Source organism: Trachinotus anak, unplaced genomic scaffold (genome assembly GCF_046630095.1).
Source record: "Trachinotus anak isolate AG129_WGS33_773 ecotype Australia unplaced genomic scaffold, CSIRO_AGI_Tana_v1 ptg000002l, whole genome shotgun sequence".
Classification (NCBI taxonomy): domain Eukaryota; kingdom Metazoa; phylum Chordata; class Actinopteri; order Carangiformes; family Carangidae; genus Trachinotus; species Trachinotus anak.
Genome location: NW_027273853.1, coordinates 28,022,749 through 28,043,042, shown reverse-complemented (window position 1 = coordinate 28,043,042; position 20,294 = coordinate 28,022,749). Strand labels below are relative to the sequence as shown.

The window sequence follows — 20,294 nt, the reverse complement described above, 5'->3', positions numbered from 1 at the left end:
ATAACTTGTCACTTTGCAGCTAAACGGGATAAATATCAGCATTTTTTAGCAGGTAGCAGTAAGTGGAGCTAAAGATTAGAGTCGACCGATGATAGGTTTTTGAGGGCAACGCAGAAATCAAGATTTAAGTTTATATAACAATATATCACTTAAATTTTGCTATTGCTACATAGCCAGTGTTAGCATTAACTGCTGCTTACTCCCCAGTCTAAAAGAAACATTGAGTTCAGCATCAAACTTCATTCCTTTACTCGCCAAGAGCTGTCTCCAGAGGTGGAAGGCAACGCCAGTGCTAACTCTTGTCTCTTGCACATCTTTTCTATGGAAGTTAGCACGCTAACCAGCTAGCCCAGGCCGTCTTGTCACTTTCCCATAGCAACAAGCGACAATCATCGCCACCTGCTCCCTGAAAGAAACTATGTTCAGCTGCAGAAAAAATTTAAAAACAGCCCCTAGTAACGAATTTCAACCACCTGTAGAAAAATACATTTGTTTGTGACCTGCGGTGGACAAACTGTAATAGTGACACAGTTTCTAAGTTACCTCAAACATACCTCTGACATTTCTTAATTGCAGTGTCTCGTTATATGTCTTATCAGCCAACATGTACACAGATACTGTAGTAATGTACAATATTTGTGATAAACAGAGAACTAAAAATCTCAAACCTTTCAAGCTCCACATCCTGTATAAATATTACTGCATGTTAACGATAGGAAATATTGAGAAAATGTCCGTCTGGATCAAAGTACCTGTTAGTGATTGGACACGTGTCACAGATGTATTTAAGCTGAATAGTAGAGATGTTAATGTCCAACATTAGATTCCAAACTAGCATCACTGGTTCTTGTTGAATCCTCTCTTCACAACATGTGTAGATACTGTGCAAAGCAACTCCTCCATGGAAGAAATATAATCCTAGAAGGTGAGGTTTAGTATTTTAACTATGACGAACATTAAATCTCTGATGGAAAAGCTTTTTTTGTCAGGTTATTATGCCTCCGGCTGGTTGTCCGTCCCATTCTCATTAACTCAGGAAGGGATATTGGGCCCATATTTCCTGCAACCTGGCTGGTTGGCAGAGGCAAACAACCGCAAGGGGGTAATTCTAGTTTCATCATATGTATCAGAGGGTGAATGACTGAAACAAGAACAAATGATTTGTTCTGGTTGAAGGAAAATCTACAACTTCTGCTCCTCACACTTGAATCTTTTAGATCACTGCTCCCCAAACTGTGACTCTTTCAAAAAGGAGGCAGTTTACTCATCTCACAGGCCTCATGTATTTACTGTGAGGGTCGTGAGGAAGCAGAAGATTCAGTACTTCACAACAAACATTATTACAAACATGATTTTGCTCAGCAGGAGCATGTTTTTACCTTTCCCTGTCAAGTGACTGGTCTTGAATTTATCTTAACCTTTTAGTCTGTTCTGACCCAGGGTCAAGTCTCACAACATTACAATAAATAACTTTTTTCTTTTTTTTTTTTTCTTTTTTTTTACGCCAAAGCCTTTTTAAATCCTATGTTATTGCAACAGACACCTGTCAATAGTATATGTGCAAACTCGAAGGTCAAGTATGAGAGTTTTAAGTCAGAGCTTAAGGTGTAGTAACCATGGCAACATGACTGATGTTTCAGGCACTGTTAGCAGTTACCTGACTGGTGAGTCTAACCTAACACTCCAAGTCTTCTCACCTTTGCCTCATCAGTGACATTGTTGTTTTATTCAAGACTGTTGTTTGCCCGTCTCCGTGGAATGAGGATCATTCTTTCTGTATATAATCCACTGTGGAGCAGTGCAAACTATTAGGTCAACTGTAGTACATAACTGTCTCATGATTTGAAGACACCAAAGTCTCCAGTTCAGCTGGTGAAACAGTTGTGACTTGTGTTGAATAAATTCATTTTCAGTAAGTGATCAGTAGTTCTACTTTTAGAAAGTGATGAGGAGCAGCCACCTGGTCAAAATAAAAAGCAGTTGAGAGTTTCTCATGAAATCAGATCATTCAGGATTTTTTTTTTGGTTTTTTTTTTGGGTTTTTTTTTGGGTTTTTTTTTACCTCTGAGGTCCCCAGCATTGTCCCTAAGCCTGCACACAGGAATGACCTCTGAGATTTCAAAGACACAAACACTGATATTTTTATATTTTAACGTTCTCCTGAATTAATGAGCTGTCTCCATGCTCTTGAAAATAGAACAGGGCTGTGCTTGTCATATAAATTCATATGGCAAACTGGCAGCTCTCTGACTGTAAGGGTCACAAGAACTTTTGGACCAGAAAATGGTCTCAGGTGCCAAAACCAGCCTGAGATCCTCACTCTCAGCTCCCTGTGAGGCGTCTGTGGTCAGGTGACGAGCAGCGAGCTGAGGTGTTCACTGCCTCAGAACCACATGCTGCTTTCACTTTTTCTTTTCTTTTTTTTTTTGGGGTGTGTCATTCCTCAGAGGGGAGACAGTGGACACCAGCGCTCTGACACGGAGACGTGCAGACGTGGCTGACGGAGGAGCTAACGAGGCAGTCGGCTCGTTAGCCACTAATTGAGCGGTCAGCGCCAAGACTGGAGTTCGCCATCTGTTTGTCACAGAGGAACATCTTGTCGCTTCACGCCCGTCAGCAGGCCCCTCTCTCTCTCTCTCTCTGGTGTGATATTAATAGCTCAAGCTCACAGACGGAGAGAAAAATGAAGAAAGAAACTGGAGAGAAATGACAAACAAACTGAAGACTGGAAGGAAGGGCAGTGGAGTGGGGGTGGGGGAGTGGGGGGTGTCACTAAAAGGCCTGCAGAGGAGGAATCTGCCAGGTCCAGTTAACCCTGACAGGCAGCATGTCAGCTAGAGTCTATATAAAATCCTAGAAATTATGTTGTCTAATTTAAGCCCTTAAATGAGCTTTAATACAGTTAAACATTTTCAATTTTTTTCAGATGACACATGAAACCAGTCAACTGATGCTTTCATTTTCTCATTAAGGTCCACTTTATTTGGTGACAGAAATGACTGAAAAGCTCATAAAAACAAAAATGTTATTAACCATACCTCCAACCACTAACACATCTGAAGTCCCTGCAGGAGGTTATGAACCAGCAGTGTTGTTTTTAATGACAGGAACATCTTTGAAATGGAAGCTAACTCAATGTAGTTGCACAGCAAAAAAACCCTCCAACCTTTGTCATCATGGTTTCATTAATAAACACTGTTAAGCTTATGGAACTCTGAGGAAGACTCCTTATAGTGCAGCAGGGCTGACGTACTTTTAAAGAATTTGTGACTGGAGTATTTAATGACATATTTTATGTTGTACAATAAAACATGACAATGTCTTCAGCTTGTGTTAACCACAGAGCTTATTTCAGCCATCAGACCACAAACCCACTCAAAAAACCCAGAGACTTCAGGACGAGGGAACCAGAAGTCAGTGCTAACTAATTTCCTGTTTTTAGGAATCATTCCTTGGGCACGCTATAAAATAAGTATTTCCTCAAGGTTAGAGGACATTTGTTGTCACAGTTACAGTAATAAGCAAGTGGTTAAGGTTGGGAAGTGATTACGGATAAAAGAACCAATGACAACTGCTGGTTTTTAACAATAGTCTCCACCTATCCTCTACTACATCACCTCCTCCTTTGCTGCCACCATAATTACTACGGCCACCAGAGTCTCTTCCTCGCAGTCTTCATGTGTGGAATAAATACGACTCTTCACTGTACAATACAATATCCATAAAATTCAGACAGAAGGATATTTATAAAGCTTCATTTCCTTTATGTGTTCACCCTCATTTTACTATAGAAACTTTCGTCTCTGTCAAACAGCAGATAATCTGACACGGACACAAACGGCTCTGAGGGTAAAATGAAACTGTTTCTCTGCAGCTCATCTTCTCTCTTGGGTCGCCTGTTGCCGGGCGGGGAGCCACGACTGCCAGGCAGGAGGACATTGCAGTGTGTGTGTGTGTGTGTGTGTGGCATCAGCTCAGTGGAGGTGCTAATTTGTTAATGTTCCTTCCGTGAGGAATCTTAATTAGCGTTGTAAGTTTCATGCCTAATTTAGTGATTACGTGCAGGATGAATGAACTAATGAACATCTCAGGGTGTTCCAGTCGTTCCACACCTTTCTGTCTTGCTTTCTTTTTTTTTTTTTGCTCTAGCAGAGAATTAATAGTTGAATAGTTAACCTTTACACTTCTCTTTTTAATTGTGCTCAAGTATTGAGGTTTTTTATTGAGTTTGTGGAGCCAGAAGGTGACCAATATGAGTTTGAGCCTGTTCAAGCCTCCCATGGCAACAGGAACCTGTGAAGGAGTCGTCTTGGTTGTCTTTCAACTGCATTTTCATCCCAAATACAGGCCTGCTTTTCTGACCCAACAGTCACTTGATGGTGTGTTTAACTGCTCAGCAAACATTCCTCTTTTAATGTGCACTCCCAAAAAGTGACATACCAAAAATAAAATGGCTACAGGTCTTTAAGTCTTTTCATTAGAGTGCACTAGAACATTTGGAAAATTACCTTAAAGTGTTGTATTTGAGTCAAACTGCTCTGAATTTTCTCCATGAAAAATAGTCAAATTGTCCTTCTCTATGAACAGCTAAACCATCAGTTTAGTGTGGTCATAAAAAGTCTGACTGGTCTGGTGTGTGTGGGTTTTTTTGTCTTCAGGGTTGGTTCAGTCCCGGTCAGGTGTTCGTCCTGGATGAGTACTGTGCTCGGTATGGCGTTCGAGGCTGCCACCGTCACCTGAGCTACCTGAATGGCCTGATGGATTATTCAGAGAACAATGCACTGGTCGATCCCACGCTGCTGCACTACAGCTACGCCTTCTGCGTCTCCCACGTCCACGGAAACAGGTACACAATTAGCTGTGAGAATCACAGGAGAGACCATGGTAATGGTGGTCGTGGTGCACAGGTGGTGCAGGGGAAACGTTCCCAGCCACTGCAGAGACTGGGGTGTGTGACCCCCAGTAGCGCAGCTTGACTTTGCCAACCCACAACAGTTTTTTGTTGTGGGTGGGAAGCCAGTGAGGAATCTTGTTCTTTGTGCTCACTCTGTTGACTCTTGCAGCGGGGGGGGGGGGACGACTGCATTTTAAATTGGGGGGAAAAAGGGCAAAAAATATCACATGTAGACAGAAAAATGATTAAATATACTGTATAGAACTATTTCTTTTTTATACAGACATAACCGAAAAAGTCCAAACGTTAGATCCTAACTTTGTCCCAACCTGTCAAACTGCTTGTTTATTCATAACTCATAATCTACTGTGTCACATTTTCATTTGAATCCTCACTGCTACTGTTTGATACCATTTCACTGGACCTTATAAAACCTATGAAACCCAAATAAAACATCCTCAGAATGTAAAATACCAGAAAGAACAATATATGCAGTCACTCTGTGTTTACTGCAGCGACTATAAATTACGTTCTCAGTCGTGTGAACAGACGGTCATTTGATCCTTTCATTTATTCTGTACATCTTCACTGAGCACAGATGCTCTTTTGCAGCCACACACACAGTCTCAATCCAAATGTCCGGACTTCCACACGCTTGCAGCCTCCATTTATGGGCGCATAATCATAAAGTCTGGACAGTAGAGTGCTGTCCAAAATCCTCCCCAAGTGCTCTTTCTCCAGACTTCCACAGAGTCCACTGTGGGTTCAGACTTCACCAGACTTTGTCTGGAAGCTCACCAGTGCTATTTGCAATGAAGAAACAGTTGTGATAATAATAAAACATCTAATTACCGACCATTTCCTTAGATATTGTTTAGATTCATGGCATTGATGTGTCATGTATTTAAATATATCTATTTTTTATGCATATAACATTATTTATGTTGTATCTGCTATCTTTGTTCTTTGTTAAGATCTTTGTTAAAATGTAATTAAGCTACAATTTCTAAGGTCAAAAATGAACTTTTAATCTCAAAGGCTTGTAATATGAGTTCTGTTTTTATTTGTATTTGTAATAATATTGGTGCAAGGTGGATCACAGGAGCAACAGCCTTGGCGTAAGGTTTTAAATCCCATCTCATGGCACATTTTATCCCTGTTAGACTTCATGAGATGTGACTGTACTTACGGGTTAATTTTGCCAAAGTTAAAATTTGGATTAAGCCACATGTTAACATACAATAAACTCAACCTCAGTACAACCAACAGGTTTTTTCAGAGTGCGAGCGACACCTCTACTGGACGGGAGAGTCGAAGGTGAACTGCGTAGGAACTGTTTTTATAGGGAACCGTCATGTTGAATAAAAGAAACCAAACCAACAATTGGTAGGAAACGTAAAAAGTCATATTTCCTACAGCCGATAGAGATCTTTGTTACTTCAGCATTGGCTGAAACAACGTATGCTGTCATTTTTCTTGGAGAACAGTATCTTATCATTCTGTAATGATCATCAGCATCATTAGATGTCACACTAGGTCGCTGGCATCTCAGACCAAAACAAAAGCTTCGTCGGCCACACCTCCAGCCTCCGTCCATAACCCCCACTCCTCTCCCTTCAGCTCGGTGTGGCGAAGCCCAGTGAAATCAGCCACTAAAAGCACAGCAAGAAGCACAACTGAATAAAGTTACCATGTGCACGAGAGACAACAAAAAACAATGCAGCCACAACCATTAGCTCACGCTTGCACTGCGTGACTACCAGCCAACCGGTTTTTGAGCCAGCAGCCCCCATGGCCAGTCTGCCTGTGCTCGGGTCTTATCTCTTTCTTTGTAGGAGCCAAAAAAGTGGTTTCTTCAGTTCTTGTGTTATAAACATCGGGAGGACCAATGGTTTAACAGGAGGGATTCACATGCACTAACATGCACGCACGACCAGCTTCTCTGCAAAGAGCAGAGAAACTCAGATTACAACAGACAGAGAGGGTGTGACTTCATTCTCTGCTCTGGACGCCATCACTCCACTTTATCTTTACATAGAAAACAGTTGTTTGCTGCCATATTATTGTTAAAGTCCTGTTGACAGAACCTTAAAGGACAGCTCATCTTTAGTCGCCTTCAGGACTCCATTTGTCAACAGTGACTCCCCAGATATGAGCAACAGAAGTGTCTTTTAGCCACTTGTTGGCATCAGCATTGCTCCAGCAGTTTAGTCCTCCACTTCACTCCCAGCAGCCCCCGCTTGACTCCCCGTCTGGTAATTACCGATATCTGTGCTTTCTCCCTTTGTCGACTCATTTAGTCAATTAGAAAGCATAATGATTAGCTTCTCCAGCTAATCGCCAGATATAAATTTGGGGAGGGGGGAGGGTGGGGGTAACTGGAATTGGCTTTTTGTCAGTTGGAGCTCTAATTTGAATAATTGATGCCCATTCAGGGCTCCTGGAGCTGCCTGAGTGGGTGTGGATGGGAAAAAGAGGTTTTGGATGGCTGGCAGACTCGGAGGTGGAAAAAAAACAAACTTAATTACAGAACTCGAGTTTTCCCTGGAGGACTGCTCGACGCGACGAAACTACAGTGGGAGGCAGAGAGGACAAAGAGAGACACCACTGACTGATCAACAGGAGAGTACTTGACTAATACTTCAAGGCGATATATTTTGAGTGTATCAGACTGTGCTTTTCTCAATGTAACTCTCAGATCTGACAGCGGGAAACATGTGGAACCTTTTATTCAAGCTATTTCTCTGATGTTAGATGTTAGCTTAACTATATTTTTAAAATTCACCAGGTGTTTTGTTTATGTCAGTTGAGAATCTTCGACATTTTCATTTCTTATTTCTGTCTGTCGTGATTGATCAGTGAAGAATCTGAGAAGATGAGGCTTCTTTATTTTTTGTCACAATGTGTATAATCAAACAGCTGCATCTGGATCTGGTGGTCAATGTGGGTTAGCCACTTTGTGCAATGTGTGTGGACTGCATATCAGTCATATCAAAAAAGTGAGTTTAAAGAAAAATCAAGTTGTTGGAAAATGCATTAATCTGTGACTGCACATGATTTTTATTCTTCCCATGTGATAACACAGGGTCTGTTCCCAGTGAAAAAAGCGGCTGAAGTGACACCGAAATGACACTATAGTGTAAACAAAGGTATATTAAACGGCATCAGGACATAAGACATTTACATGACAAGTTTTAAAAGGACTGTCAAGGCCTGCTTTGTTGTTTTCAGTGTGTGGTGCTGCAGGTCTTGGTGGAACTAATAAACCTGTGCAGGTGAGGTAGTTGTGACACTTCGACTCGTCTTGTGCTGGTCTTTAAGGGTTGGATGAGATGGGTGCGTTGGAACTGAGATCGGGGTTAAAGGAGCATTACCAGAGCCGGGAGCGGTGGGTGCTCGCCTCCCTCTCATCTGTCATGTCGAATCTTCTCGTCTCGGAGGATTCTACGCCACACCGACACAGGATGTGACAGGAGCTTTTACCTCCCCCAACCATTCACACAACCGCCCCTCCATCTCCAGAACAGTGATGGGGAGGAGGAAGGTGACACACATGATCACCTGCCACTCAGCCTCATCTCCTTTCCACACCTCTTAAGGTGAAGTGGCGTCCACACCCAGTACCCTGCCACGCCGCTCGGCGAGCACCACTGGTGATGACTCTTGTCAGCTGACATCAGAACCAAACAGCCAGAGGGTTTGGTGGCTCCCGCAGGCGGATATGGTGCTTATCGTTTACACTTGAGCCACGTTGAGTGTAAACACACTAACCTGAGTCTACAGGCCCCTCCTCCCCTCCTCCACAGTCCCCCCTCCCTCTCCAGACCCAGGAGCGGCGCTGACAGCAGCCTCGCCTCCAACGTGCTCGCTTCATTTAGCAGCAACAATGTGTCTGAACCCCGACAAGCTGTCGCATCGCTCCTCGCTCTGCCATGTGAGCCCAAGCATGAACACACATCTGACTGGATTTAATGGCACAGTGAGGAGAGCTACCAAACCAAACACCACACTGTGTTGTGTCTTTCTGAGCTCTGTGCATTTTGCATCTGGCTCCCTGCCAACTCTGTCCTTGTCCGATTAGTTTTCTGTCCTAATTCGATTCAGAGGAAGTGGAGGGTGTGACTGTGATTTGGGGGGTAAATTGAGATCCATATATATCATTAGAAAGCTCTTGATGAGCCCTTTGTGAAGATTGGACAAAAATATTTCAGCTTCCAACACACTGAATGAATTTGCGTTTCCACTTTTGCAAATCAATAAGAGAATTCTCTTTGCTTTTATGTTCATTTCTTCTTCGTGAAGTTGTCATAGAAAAGCAGCAGAAAGCGCAGAGTGAAAAAAAAAAGGCTTCTGAAATGGTGCATTCATGTGCAAGCTCACTGATTGGAAAAATGACCTCTCCCAGTTATTTTACATCTCATTTACATTCACGGAGACATCATTTTAAACTAACCAGTATTTTTATAACATAAAAAAAAGATAATTAAAATCAAAAGCATGTGCTGCACAGATTAAAATGACAGGTCCCTGCTTTTTACTATTTTTGGACTTAGACTTTGAGTTTTCCAGCAGCAATTGAACAACCTGACAATCACCCAGAGGGCAAATACAGTTTGATCCTGTGGGAAACTCAGCATTTGTTTTAATCAGAAGCATTTAAATATAAAGATGAGGACCTGCAGTCTCAGGGTGTAGGTTTATTTTTTATGCCTATTTATGTGCAAAAATCTTAGCAGAAAAAAAGAATACACTCAGGAAAAGGGAGGGGGATCTTTAAAATTAAAAAAGATTCAGTCTAAATAACGAACAATCTTTGTGCAACTGTATATAGACAGGTTGATAAAAGTCTCAAGAACATTCCTACACTCAGGGTCAATTGTAGAGATGAGTTTGTTGAGTTGATTGACAGAAAAATGAACAGCAACAATTTTGGTAATTGATAGATCTTTTCAAGCTAAACTGCTGAGATCTGCTTTTTCTGCCTTTCACATTTGAGTATTTGCTCTTTTCTGTATATGATAATAAACTGAATATCTTTGGATTTTGGGCTGTTGGTCAAACAAAACAAAGCATTTGAAAACAGCACTTTGGAATCTCAATTTACTGGCAGTTTATAGACAGTGAGACTAATTGATAATAAAATAAGTTACGATCCAGTCGGTTTATTAGATTTGTGTTTCAATGCAACAGCATCAATCAGGCACTACATAAAAATGTTGTTGCACCAAATTGTAGATCTCTAATAAATTGAACCTTAAGAGCTGACTCTGCAGAAATCTTTGAAGCTGCTGTGTTTAAAAGTAACACGAGAGCTGCAAAACGGGGAAACAAAAATTGATTGTTTGTGGAATATGAACAGCTCAGATTACAGAACAGCTGCCAGTAGCTGTGAGGACATGGAGCCTCAGGCCGTCCATCCATCCATCCATCCATCCATCCATCCATCCAGGACCTCACTTTGACTACCGTCCTCACATCTTCATTTGTCTGTGCAGGGGCCCAGAGTCCAGCGGGACCCTCGGCTGCTTCAACATGAAAGCGAGCTTTTCTTGCCTTTACATGAGTGAGCGCACACGCCCCTCCCAACAACTCTGCTTTATGTTCCCTTGGGATTAACTGGTGCTTGTTAAATAGGGGTTGTGGGAAGTGGAGGGGGGTGTGGTGAGGGGGGTTGGGGTTGGTGGTGGTAATGAATTGACAGATTTGGGGAACAACGGGGTTTAGAAGTTGTGCTAACAAGTGCTGTTGTGCAGAGAAAGCTGCCTCTCATTACAGAATGAATCAAGTAGAGTGGAGCTGAAGAGAGGCGCTGATGTTCTCACACAATACACGACCACTTCCTGTTGTCATCTTGCACCTCATCTACAACCTCCACCCTCTGAACAGCAACACCACAAGGTTTAAAACCAAGTGGATAAACCTGTGGTGCAAGCTGGGCACATTATTTTAGTATATATCATTTTATGGTAGATTATTTTATGTAAATGTTTTTATTGTGCTTAGTTTTGTTTGTTTTTAAAATATTTGATGTAATTAAATTATATTCTGCCAAACTTTAAATTAAATCATGTAATTCTATTATTTTATGTACATTTTAATGTAGTTAACTTTTATTTAATTTTATATGTAATTTACTTTTATTTATTCAAACTAATCATCATTATTCTATCATATAAATTATAATTTTATTTAATTTAATATTTCAGTTCATTTCATTTAATTATTTGTCTCTTTCATATTTATTTAATTTATTTTTTTAATGTAACTTCAGATGGGTGACAAAGGAGAAAACCCTGAAAAATGAGTGAAGAAACAGGATGATAATGCCTCACCTACAGGGCACTGTACATTTTGATGAGTATGAAAATTATGCAGATCATATGTTATGGCCTTCACAGTCACCAGATCTCAATCCAGTTGAAAACCTATGGGAGATTTTGGAGCAACGTGTGAGGCAGTGGTCTCCACCACCATCATCAAAACACCACATGAGGGAATATCTTCTGGGAGAATGTTCATCCCTCCAGTAGAGTCGACACAGTCTTGGAGAGTTAAAATCAAGGCGCATTGAAGCTGTTCTCAAAGCCCGTGGTGGCCAACCACCTTATCTGTCATCCATCTGTATATTTTAGTTTTTGTGTTTTGGTTTTATTTTATGTAATTGCTTTTTTTTTCATGTAATTTAATTATTTTTAAAATTTCTTTTTATTTCCGAGAATTTAGGTTTCACACATTTTTACTAAATTTTACTTCTAATTTTAATATTTTCTTTTAATTTTGAATTTATAAACCTTCATTATATTTTATTTAAATTTTTATGGTAATTTGAAAATTATTGTTGGTGTATGATTGTAATTATTTAAATTCATTCATTATTATGAAGACGACAACGATGATGATGATGGTGATAATTATTATTATCATTAATATTAGTCCTAAATGGCACATTTTAACACCATATACATGTTTATTATTGTTTAGCTGTAGCTATTACGAGTCTGCATTAATGTATATATTTATTTGCAAGATATTTTAACTTCTTATTTTGTCATATGTTCCCTCCTATGAAAATGTATTTTTTTATCGTCAGTGAGGCACTCGTTCGGTTAAATCCGGTTAAGTTATTGTTATAATTATGGCTCTCAGGAAGCTAAGCAGTGATGGTTCAGAATCCTTGTCTCACCTGCTGCTTGTCCTTTCTCGTCACGTTTTTATTTTCAACTTTCGGAGAGTCAGGAATATGCTGCAAGGAGCTCAGCAGAGTTGTTGGTACTCAAGGCGCATTGGTCAGGGGCTGAATCAGCCAAGGCTTTTATAAGAACAACTCATTAACAGACAACCTCCTCGCTTCTTCCCTCCGGCAACTGCGAGTGCCGTTTGGAGAGGGTGCTTTTCTCTTTCAGCTGCACAGAGAAAGCCCAGAAAGTCAAGGCTGGTCGCTCTGGGTCCTGATTGCATTTTTTCCCCTTTTTGCCAGAGTGCCTATTCAGATGAAGGCAAGAAGGGAATGAAAGCTTTACAAACATTAATGAAGCCCTCAGCTAACAGTTTTCTCTTTGTCGACTCTCCTTCTGCCGGCCGGATGAGTTGTGGAGGAGGATGAGGAGCCTGAGCAGCTCTCTGTTTGATTGGTTGACTTTGAGGTCAGCGTGGAGAGTTTGGCTGCTTGATCAGTTAGTTTGGTGAAAACAAGCCAGTGAAACTCAGAGTGAGAAAGAAATTAAAAGAAAAACACCCAGAGCTGTTTTCTAAGGCTTCACATTTTGTTTTTCCTTTGACACTTTAATATGAAAAAAGAAATATCTTGGTATTTGCAGTGATGAAATAGTGATTGAGAGGGGTTTAGTGCTGAGGAAAACAAAGATACTGTTTCCAGAATTCATGTTTTATATTATTATATTTATAGAGAAAGCCTCTGGAAAGAACCAGTCCTTTATTTGAAACAGGCTTATATTTTGTATATAAAGTGTATTTTATCAGATGTATATATTCTCTTTAAGTTTCAATAGCAGTCAAGCTACCATCAATGATCTTAACACTTCCTCCATATGTTTCACATTAAAAAGCTTTCCAGCAGCTCAAAAGAACAAGAAGACAGCAGAGTAAAAGGCTGGAGTAACGAGCGAATGAGAACGGTCTTTTTGTGTCCTCTGGATGTGGATTATCTTCATTTTCTAAATGGTGTCAGAAGAGTAGTAGCAGAAGAAAAACAGCTGTGTTCCCTCTAATACTTCATTGACAGCTACAATTAAAAAAAGAGAGCTGGTCCAGAAAAAACAGGCTCAATGTGTAACGATGGTGAAGTGGTGACATGACTGATATCATACTGAAGGAATTAATGTTAAGGTTTTTAGTGACAGGTCTGCTGTATGTTTGTGCTGGATGTTGTTTGAAAGCTGACTTTTGTTTGAGAGATAATGGCATCATGGCGTCACCTTCTCATCATCATTTGGACATCCTGCAAAAACCAAATTACTCATACACCTTCAGCCTGTGATTTATGGTCATATGGTAAAGATTGTAGTCAGCTGACTGCGGCCTGTATCTGATTTTTTGTCTCTTCAGGCCTGATGGGATGGGGACAGTGACCGTGGAGGAGAAGGAGCAGTTTGAGGCCATCAGGAGTCGCCTAATGGCTCTGCTAGAGAACCAGATCACGCATTTTAGGTACGAACACCTTTTCACCAGAATCATAAAACAACACAAATCTCCTGCACGCCATTGGTTTTCATTTATTTCTATACTGTAGAGAAATGAATTAGCAGACTAAAAATTTACCCAAACTACAGAACACAGATTTTACACAGGTTGTCTGTGTCCATGCAGATAGTTTGTGTTGCTCACACAATGTTATGTAGTTGTAAACATCATATCCTCGATTCAGAAACCTGGTGAAGCTACAGAATAGTCAATCAAAACTGTAAACTGTGATACTATGACATGTAAATAACTTATCTACCTGTCTTCAAGTTCCTCTCCAGATATGTATTAAACAATAAACATCCTCTGCTATGATTAATATTTTTTAACAGGTTCTCCCACATAAAAATTGACAAAAAAAGGAAAACTGGGTCTGAAGCTCCGCCCACCACCGCTTAAACATTAGATTTTCATCAGAGACGGTCTTTCACATTTTCTGCCATGTTCCTAGGTGCATCATTGAATCACACAGTAGCTATTGAGTAAAACAAAAGTACAATATTAAATAAGAAAGCAGTGTTGTAATTGGTGAAATAAAAGTGTTAAAGTTTCACTTTGTTAATGCAAAAAGTCGCTGTCGTCGTCCATTACCAACGAGTAAATGGGCTGAGTGGTAAATGCAGTAGAGACAGAAAATAAACTGGGTTTATTCAAAACTGTTGATCAGCTGATGCAGAAACAAGAGATTTACAGGATGGGAAAGAGCCAAGGATGAGACCTGGGTAATGTAAAACTCATGTAAACAGGAAGCTAAATATTCATGTAAACATCACATAATCAGATCAAATTCAGGATATTAATGCAGATATAAACATACGTGGTGTTGTAATTTATCTATTTAGTTTATCTGTCAGGAATAAAAATCATTATTGAAGAGAAAGATAGAACTGTACATGAGCCAGAGAAGTTTGAAACTCTTCAAAATTTTCTTCATTATTTTTATATTTAATATGAAGAAAAGAGTAAATCTTGAACGGGATCCTGAACTGGAGGAGTGACTGAGGAGAGGACTGAAATCTTTGATGCCTCTTCCTTGAACCTCTCAAACAGATCAATATGTTTTGCCAAATGCTAATGTGAAGAGAAAACCAGTGGTATGCTCCTTTAACTCCACCATAATGAAGCGATGCACTCTGGGTATTTGCAGCCCCGTCAGCGGAACATAATAGGTGCAGGACATGCGTCGAAGACCTCCCTGCATCTGCGTGCTGCTATTCAGCTCCGCCGCCGCCGTGTGAACACATTGTGATGGCAGTGTGAAAGCAACAGCCCCGAGACCTTGAGCAACACTCGTCTGAATGGACCTGTGCCATTAACTGTCCCAAAGCCTGGCTCTTGAAACCCCTTCTCGCCTGAGAGGGGCCCTCCATCTGGCCCAGAGAGGGGAGGAGGGGCCGGTCAGGGCCGAGGGGGGGTTGATCAGCGGGAGTCATTACTAACTCACCTCAACAAGAGGCTAATGCTGGTAAACAATGGCTGGGACAATGCTGGGATTATGCAAATGTCCCGTAGACAAGAGCAGGATTTCCACAGTTTGGTTTGGATTAAAGCTGAGCTCAGGCACTAAAGATTCATGTGGGGTTATAAATTTTAACTACAACTGCTTCTCTTCACTGCCTCTAATCATCATTATTCTGTCATATAAAGGAAGGAGATTATCTAAAGATTAACTAATCACTCTTTGGTTTGTCAGTAATTGGTCGTCTTTGCTTTTCTCACAGTAGAATCCCTCCTCTACCCAAGATAAAAGTAGGAGCACATGTTTGTTTATTCTGATGACATCCACATAAGTAATGAAGACACCAGTATACGGTACACTACATGGCCAAAAGTATCTGGACACTAACACAGTGCCACCACAGTGAAAGTTGAACATGTAGCATTTACTCTGCTGCCCGAACAGCCTCCATTCCTCTGGTCTCAATCTTTCCACCAGATTTCTGAACCCTCTGCAAAGGTCTGTTCCCGTTCAGCAACAAGAGCATTAGTGAGGTCCGACCCCAGGTTGATGTTGATGGGTGATGAACTCTGACTCACAGTCGGCATTCAGGTTCATCCCAAAGGTGTTAGATGGGGTTGAGGTCAGGACTCTCTCACATCAAAGTGGGAAAACCATTTTTTTATGGAGCTGACTTTGTGCACAGTGACATATTGAAACTGCTGGAGATATCAAACCCACCAGAGAAACAACACAAAGACGACTCTTGTCCATGAGGAGAGAAGGTAGTTTTGTTCTTGTAAGGCTGCAAAACCTCTTAGAGAAGATGCCGTGGTGGATGGAAGAGTCAACAAAGTATCGCACTGTGACACTGTCCACACTTCTTCATTAACCCTTTAACACCTTAACTAAGTAATGGTCATTTCGCAGATGTCACAAAGTCATGGAGTTTAACTTTGTGGTTGTAAAGTTTATCACTTCATGAAGTTATTTTCCAACTCATAATGAAAAAGAAAGGATTAAAAAACAAAACAAGGAAATACATTGAACTGAGTTACAAAATGACTAAAAGTTAAAGTTGAGGTTCACTTGTGAGTGTGGAAGATAAATTACTGCCAAAGTGAATTACATGTTTGTGGATGCAGTCAATGTTTTTTGTCTCTCTCAGTTTGGAGAATCTGTTAAATGACACTTAAACATTGGTATTTCATTTATTTTATTTAATATATTATTCTCTCCTGATGGAAACACCAGCAATTCCAACCCTGGTGGGGATGATGATGATGATGATGATGATGATGAAGTACGGCCGACTAATTTGCATTGACCTGTTCTAACCCCGTCCCCTATGTACGTTTTTATGCAACAAATTTCAATGCGTCTGCAAAACTTTGACTGACAGTTTTTTGCGTTGAGCAGCTGAAGTATTCATGAACTGTTCTTCAGGAAACAGGAAAGACCATGGGCTGTGGTCAAAAAGTCTTTTTTGCTCAGCAAGGTTCCCAACTGAGTAAAATGACCCAGAAGTATCTAAGTGGCAGCTATGATAAGAGCTGGTCAGATTCTCTAAATGATAAGGAAATGGTCTTCAATGCTTCCTGTTTTATCTCCTTTAGCATAGAAAACACTGCACCTTCCTTTACGAGCGGAAAGGAGATTCTCTCTCTACCCACAATTCCTTGCCACAGCAACATTTAAGGCATGAATATAGAAACAACAGAGCATCTTTGTTATGTTTGTGACACAATGCAAATCTTTGTATGATTGGCTGAGCTCCAGATCCATATATATATAAATTTATTCTCTTTCAAATCCAGTTAGGATTCATCATGAAGAACAAGCAGAGTGAACTTATAGTTAACAATGTCATCATCATTACAAAAACTGTATACATTAATGTCATTTCACTAATTCCCCTCCCATTGTGTAAAGCACTAAAAACACATTTTCTCTACTTGACAAATGTATAAAAAAAGTCCAAAGGGCCAATACCAGGAAACTCTATATACTTATATCTGAATATGATTTATTCTGATCCCTTTCTCAGTTCTTTATTTTTATTTAATTAATATTTCAATGGCTTAACTTTATCTTCTTGCACATTTCTTTATCTTATTTTAACATTTCATCTGGTTTGCTCTTTTTGTTTAGTGAAGCAGTATTTATCTTCCATGTGTTACAAGTGCAGTAAGATTCTCTCCACACAGTTGTCTCTTCCTAAGTCCTTATGAACTCTCCTTCACTTCTTTCCTTGACCTCATGACATTTTCCATATAGGTCAAAGTAAAGTGGTTAGGAAAGGAGATTATTTAGACTTTTCCACCGCAGCCATGATCTGATCATGTACTGAAAAAGTCAACTTGCAGCATGAGAAACAACATCTGTAATAACATTTAACTGAAGCCACAGTCTTTCACTAACCTGAACCAAATTTCCTTGTTGCGTCAGTCTCACCACATGAACCCAAGTCTCACCCAAAGTTCCCACTGAACTTAACCCAATCAGCACAGCAGTTTTTAGGAGATGTGCCCATATAGAAAGACTGCTGACCCGGGATTGACTGCAGCTGAACAACACCTCAGTTTTTTTTTTAAATAATGTGAAACAAATAAAAGGAAACTAATTATGCCCATTTATGAAACTGTCACAAAAATATGTTTGATAGTTTAACTTAATAAGTGAGTCAAATGATTTAATAGATGATCAAATCAAAATCAGTTAATGATTCTTCCTCCTGTTTAATCTGATTTCATTTCTCCTGATATGTTTTCACACATCACATATTAATGCATGCATGAAAAACATTCATATATCACATATGTGCTTCATTGAAACACCTCAACACATCACATCCATGAAAGACACCTTTGTAACGTGTTCTGCTCTTAAATGGAGTTTTATTTTCATTTCAGTGAACATCGTGAACTTGTGACTTCACTTTAAATATGAATAGAATTCTGCTCGATGAATAGTTCTGCCTGATGATATTTTTAAAGCCCACTTCATTTTTGTCAGACATATAACTGAAGGAACAGAACATCTGCCTGTAGGTTTTTTTTTTTGGTCCAATAAATGGCTGACCTGCGAGAACACGTGCTTTTGTTTATTAAGTACTGTTCACTTGTCAATTAGCAACGTGAAACCTCTCTGAACCGCCTCGCCTGCGCTCAGATGGAGCCGGAGGTGAGAAAAGCTTCCTCCATCGGTGTAATTAGATGAAAGGAGGCAGCCATCTGTTGATGCCAGCCGACGTCTTTCTGCTGCTGCTGCTGCATCCATCTTCCTATTCTTCCTCTTCTCCTCCTCCTTTTTGTTTCCACGCACTTGTCCTTGAGATTGTTTCTAAAAGTGATGCCCACCCACGTTTTGCATCTGCAGGTACTGCTTTCCTTTTGGACGACCAGATGGGGCCCTGAAGGCAACGCTCTCCCTGCAGGAACGGGTAAAAGCACACATTTAAACTCTTGTAATGTCTGTGCAGACATCCTGTGAAGGTTTCCTCACTCTCAGTAAATCTTATCCATGCACAGAGCAGAAACGTTGTGGGCCTGTTGTTGCAGAATCTCACATAGCAGTCGTGCTGAAAGTGAGAATGAAGATTTCTAAATGTTCTTACAGTTACTGTCAGCGAGGTAAAGGAGAACGTGATGTTGCTATTTCACAACGCTGAGGTCTGCAAAGTAGAAATGATGATGATAGCTCTGTAGATCTCAGACAGATGAGGTTTATATTAAACAATCAGAAAAGCTGCTCTTTTAATGTACAGACTTCATGTGTTTAAGTGCATAGGTCACCGAGCTGTTCAGGTAATGTATGCAATAATTATGATGCAGAAATGCCAATAATTAATTTGCATTATGTTGTAAATAAACACTGACACGGATTAAATGGTAGATGTAAACACAATCTCAATTTGCAGGCTGTGCCAATCAGCCAATCAGCACATGCACAGTGATCCACATGGGGCTGCAATGAAAACATGGAATTTATCTTCTCAGTTCAACTTTGAACATCAGCACCCATTAAAGGGCAACGCCACAAGTTTCACACATCAAGGTGTCTTAATAGGAGGAAGGGAGGAAGGATGTGTGGAATAAAAATGATGATCTCTCTGGCTCTGCAACAGTTCGCATCTATTGTGAGTTCAGTAGCTAACACAGGCTGAATTATTTATTTCAGTAATATCACCCAGTGTTGGAAAGTGTGTGGTAACTTCTCTTAAATAAAGCCTTTAGTTTCAAAGAAACTAACGAATGAATAATTGATCAAACAAGTAAACTCACTATCTGTGTTAATGCAGCTTGTACTCTGAAACTTTACACTGAGGGGAGGGAAAATGAATAAATAGGCAAATTACCTAAGAAGTTGTTCCATTGTTCAAAGTATTAATTTACTTTTGGTTTTGAAAGGCCCAAATCATCAAGGTTTCAAAGATTACAGTGAGGAGAGAGCACACTCCCTTCTGCAGAAGCTCCATCATTTAATAAGTTCATACAGGTCCAGACACCGGTGAAGGTCTCCTAAACAACAGCAGAGAGAGAGCCTGGTTTCAGAGGTTATGAAAGTTGATAAAATAAAATACTTTTACTCCCTCCCCGTTGTTGCAGGTTCTCATGAAGGACATCACCACACCTGTCCCTCCAGAGGACATGAAGAAACTCGTGCAGAGGTGTCTGGAGAAAGCGGCTCAGCTCAACTACAGTCAGCTGATGGAATACGCTCAGGTCAAAGGTGAGAGTTTAACAGAATAAATGTCGGGTCAGTTCTTTTAGCACATGAGTCCACATCAATCAGAGTTTCAGAAGATATGTTTCCATTCCATTATGCACATCACAAGTCTGAGGGATCTGTATCAAGATTGTTGTTTGAGTTTGTGTGTCTCAGCCCAAATATTGTTATTGGATTATTTGATATTGGATTTATTGGATTGGATCACAGTGTGATACCAGTGTCAAACTCAAAAGTCCATTATTGAGCAGGCAATGGTAAAACTTTGTCCGGATGGAGGGGGGTGGCTGTTTCCATGTGACCCCCTGTCACCATCACAGCTGATGAAGGCATCTCAGGTCTCAGTCTTTACAGTAACGGAGTAAAAAACTGTGAAGTTCATGCTGATTGTGGCGCTAGAGGAGGTTCATCCTCTGGGGAGCAGGGATTCCAGCTTCATGTTGCAGGACAACACCCAGACAACAACTTACTGTGCAATCAGTAGAGGTTTATGGGAAATGTAGGCATGTTTGAGTGTCTGAGTGTAAGGTAACC

At 40.4% G+C, this 20,294-nt stretch overlaps 1 protein-coding gene across 10 annotated transcripts in view; it reads left to right on the top strand.

The window, feature by feature from the left end:
- The window catches only part of cadps2 (Ca++-dependent secretion activator 2), a 186,456-nt gene that overhangs the window by 114,522 nt on the left and 51,640 nt on the right, over positions 1-20,294 (top strand). For all 10 annotated transcript variants that reach the window (XM_071460078.1, XM_071460068.1, XM_071460090.1 and 7 more), the window contains exons 13-16: positions 4,659-4,846; positions 13,460-13,561; positions 18,411-18,474; positions 19,640-19,763. In XM_071460078.1, coding sequence (XP_071316179.1) covers positions 4,659-4,846; positions 13,460-13,561; positions 18,411-18,474; positions 19,640-19,763 — 478 coding nt within the window. The remainder of the gene's footprint in view (positions 1-4,658; positions 4,847-13,459; positions 13,562-18,410; positions 18,475-19,639; positions 19,764-20,294) is intronic.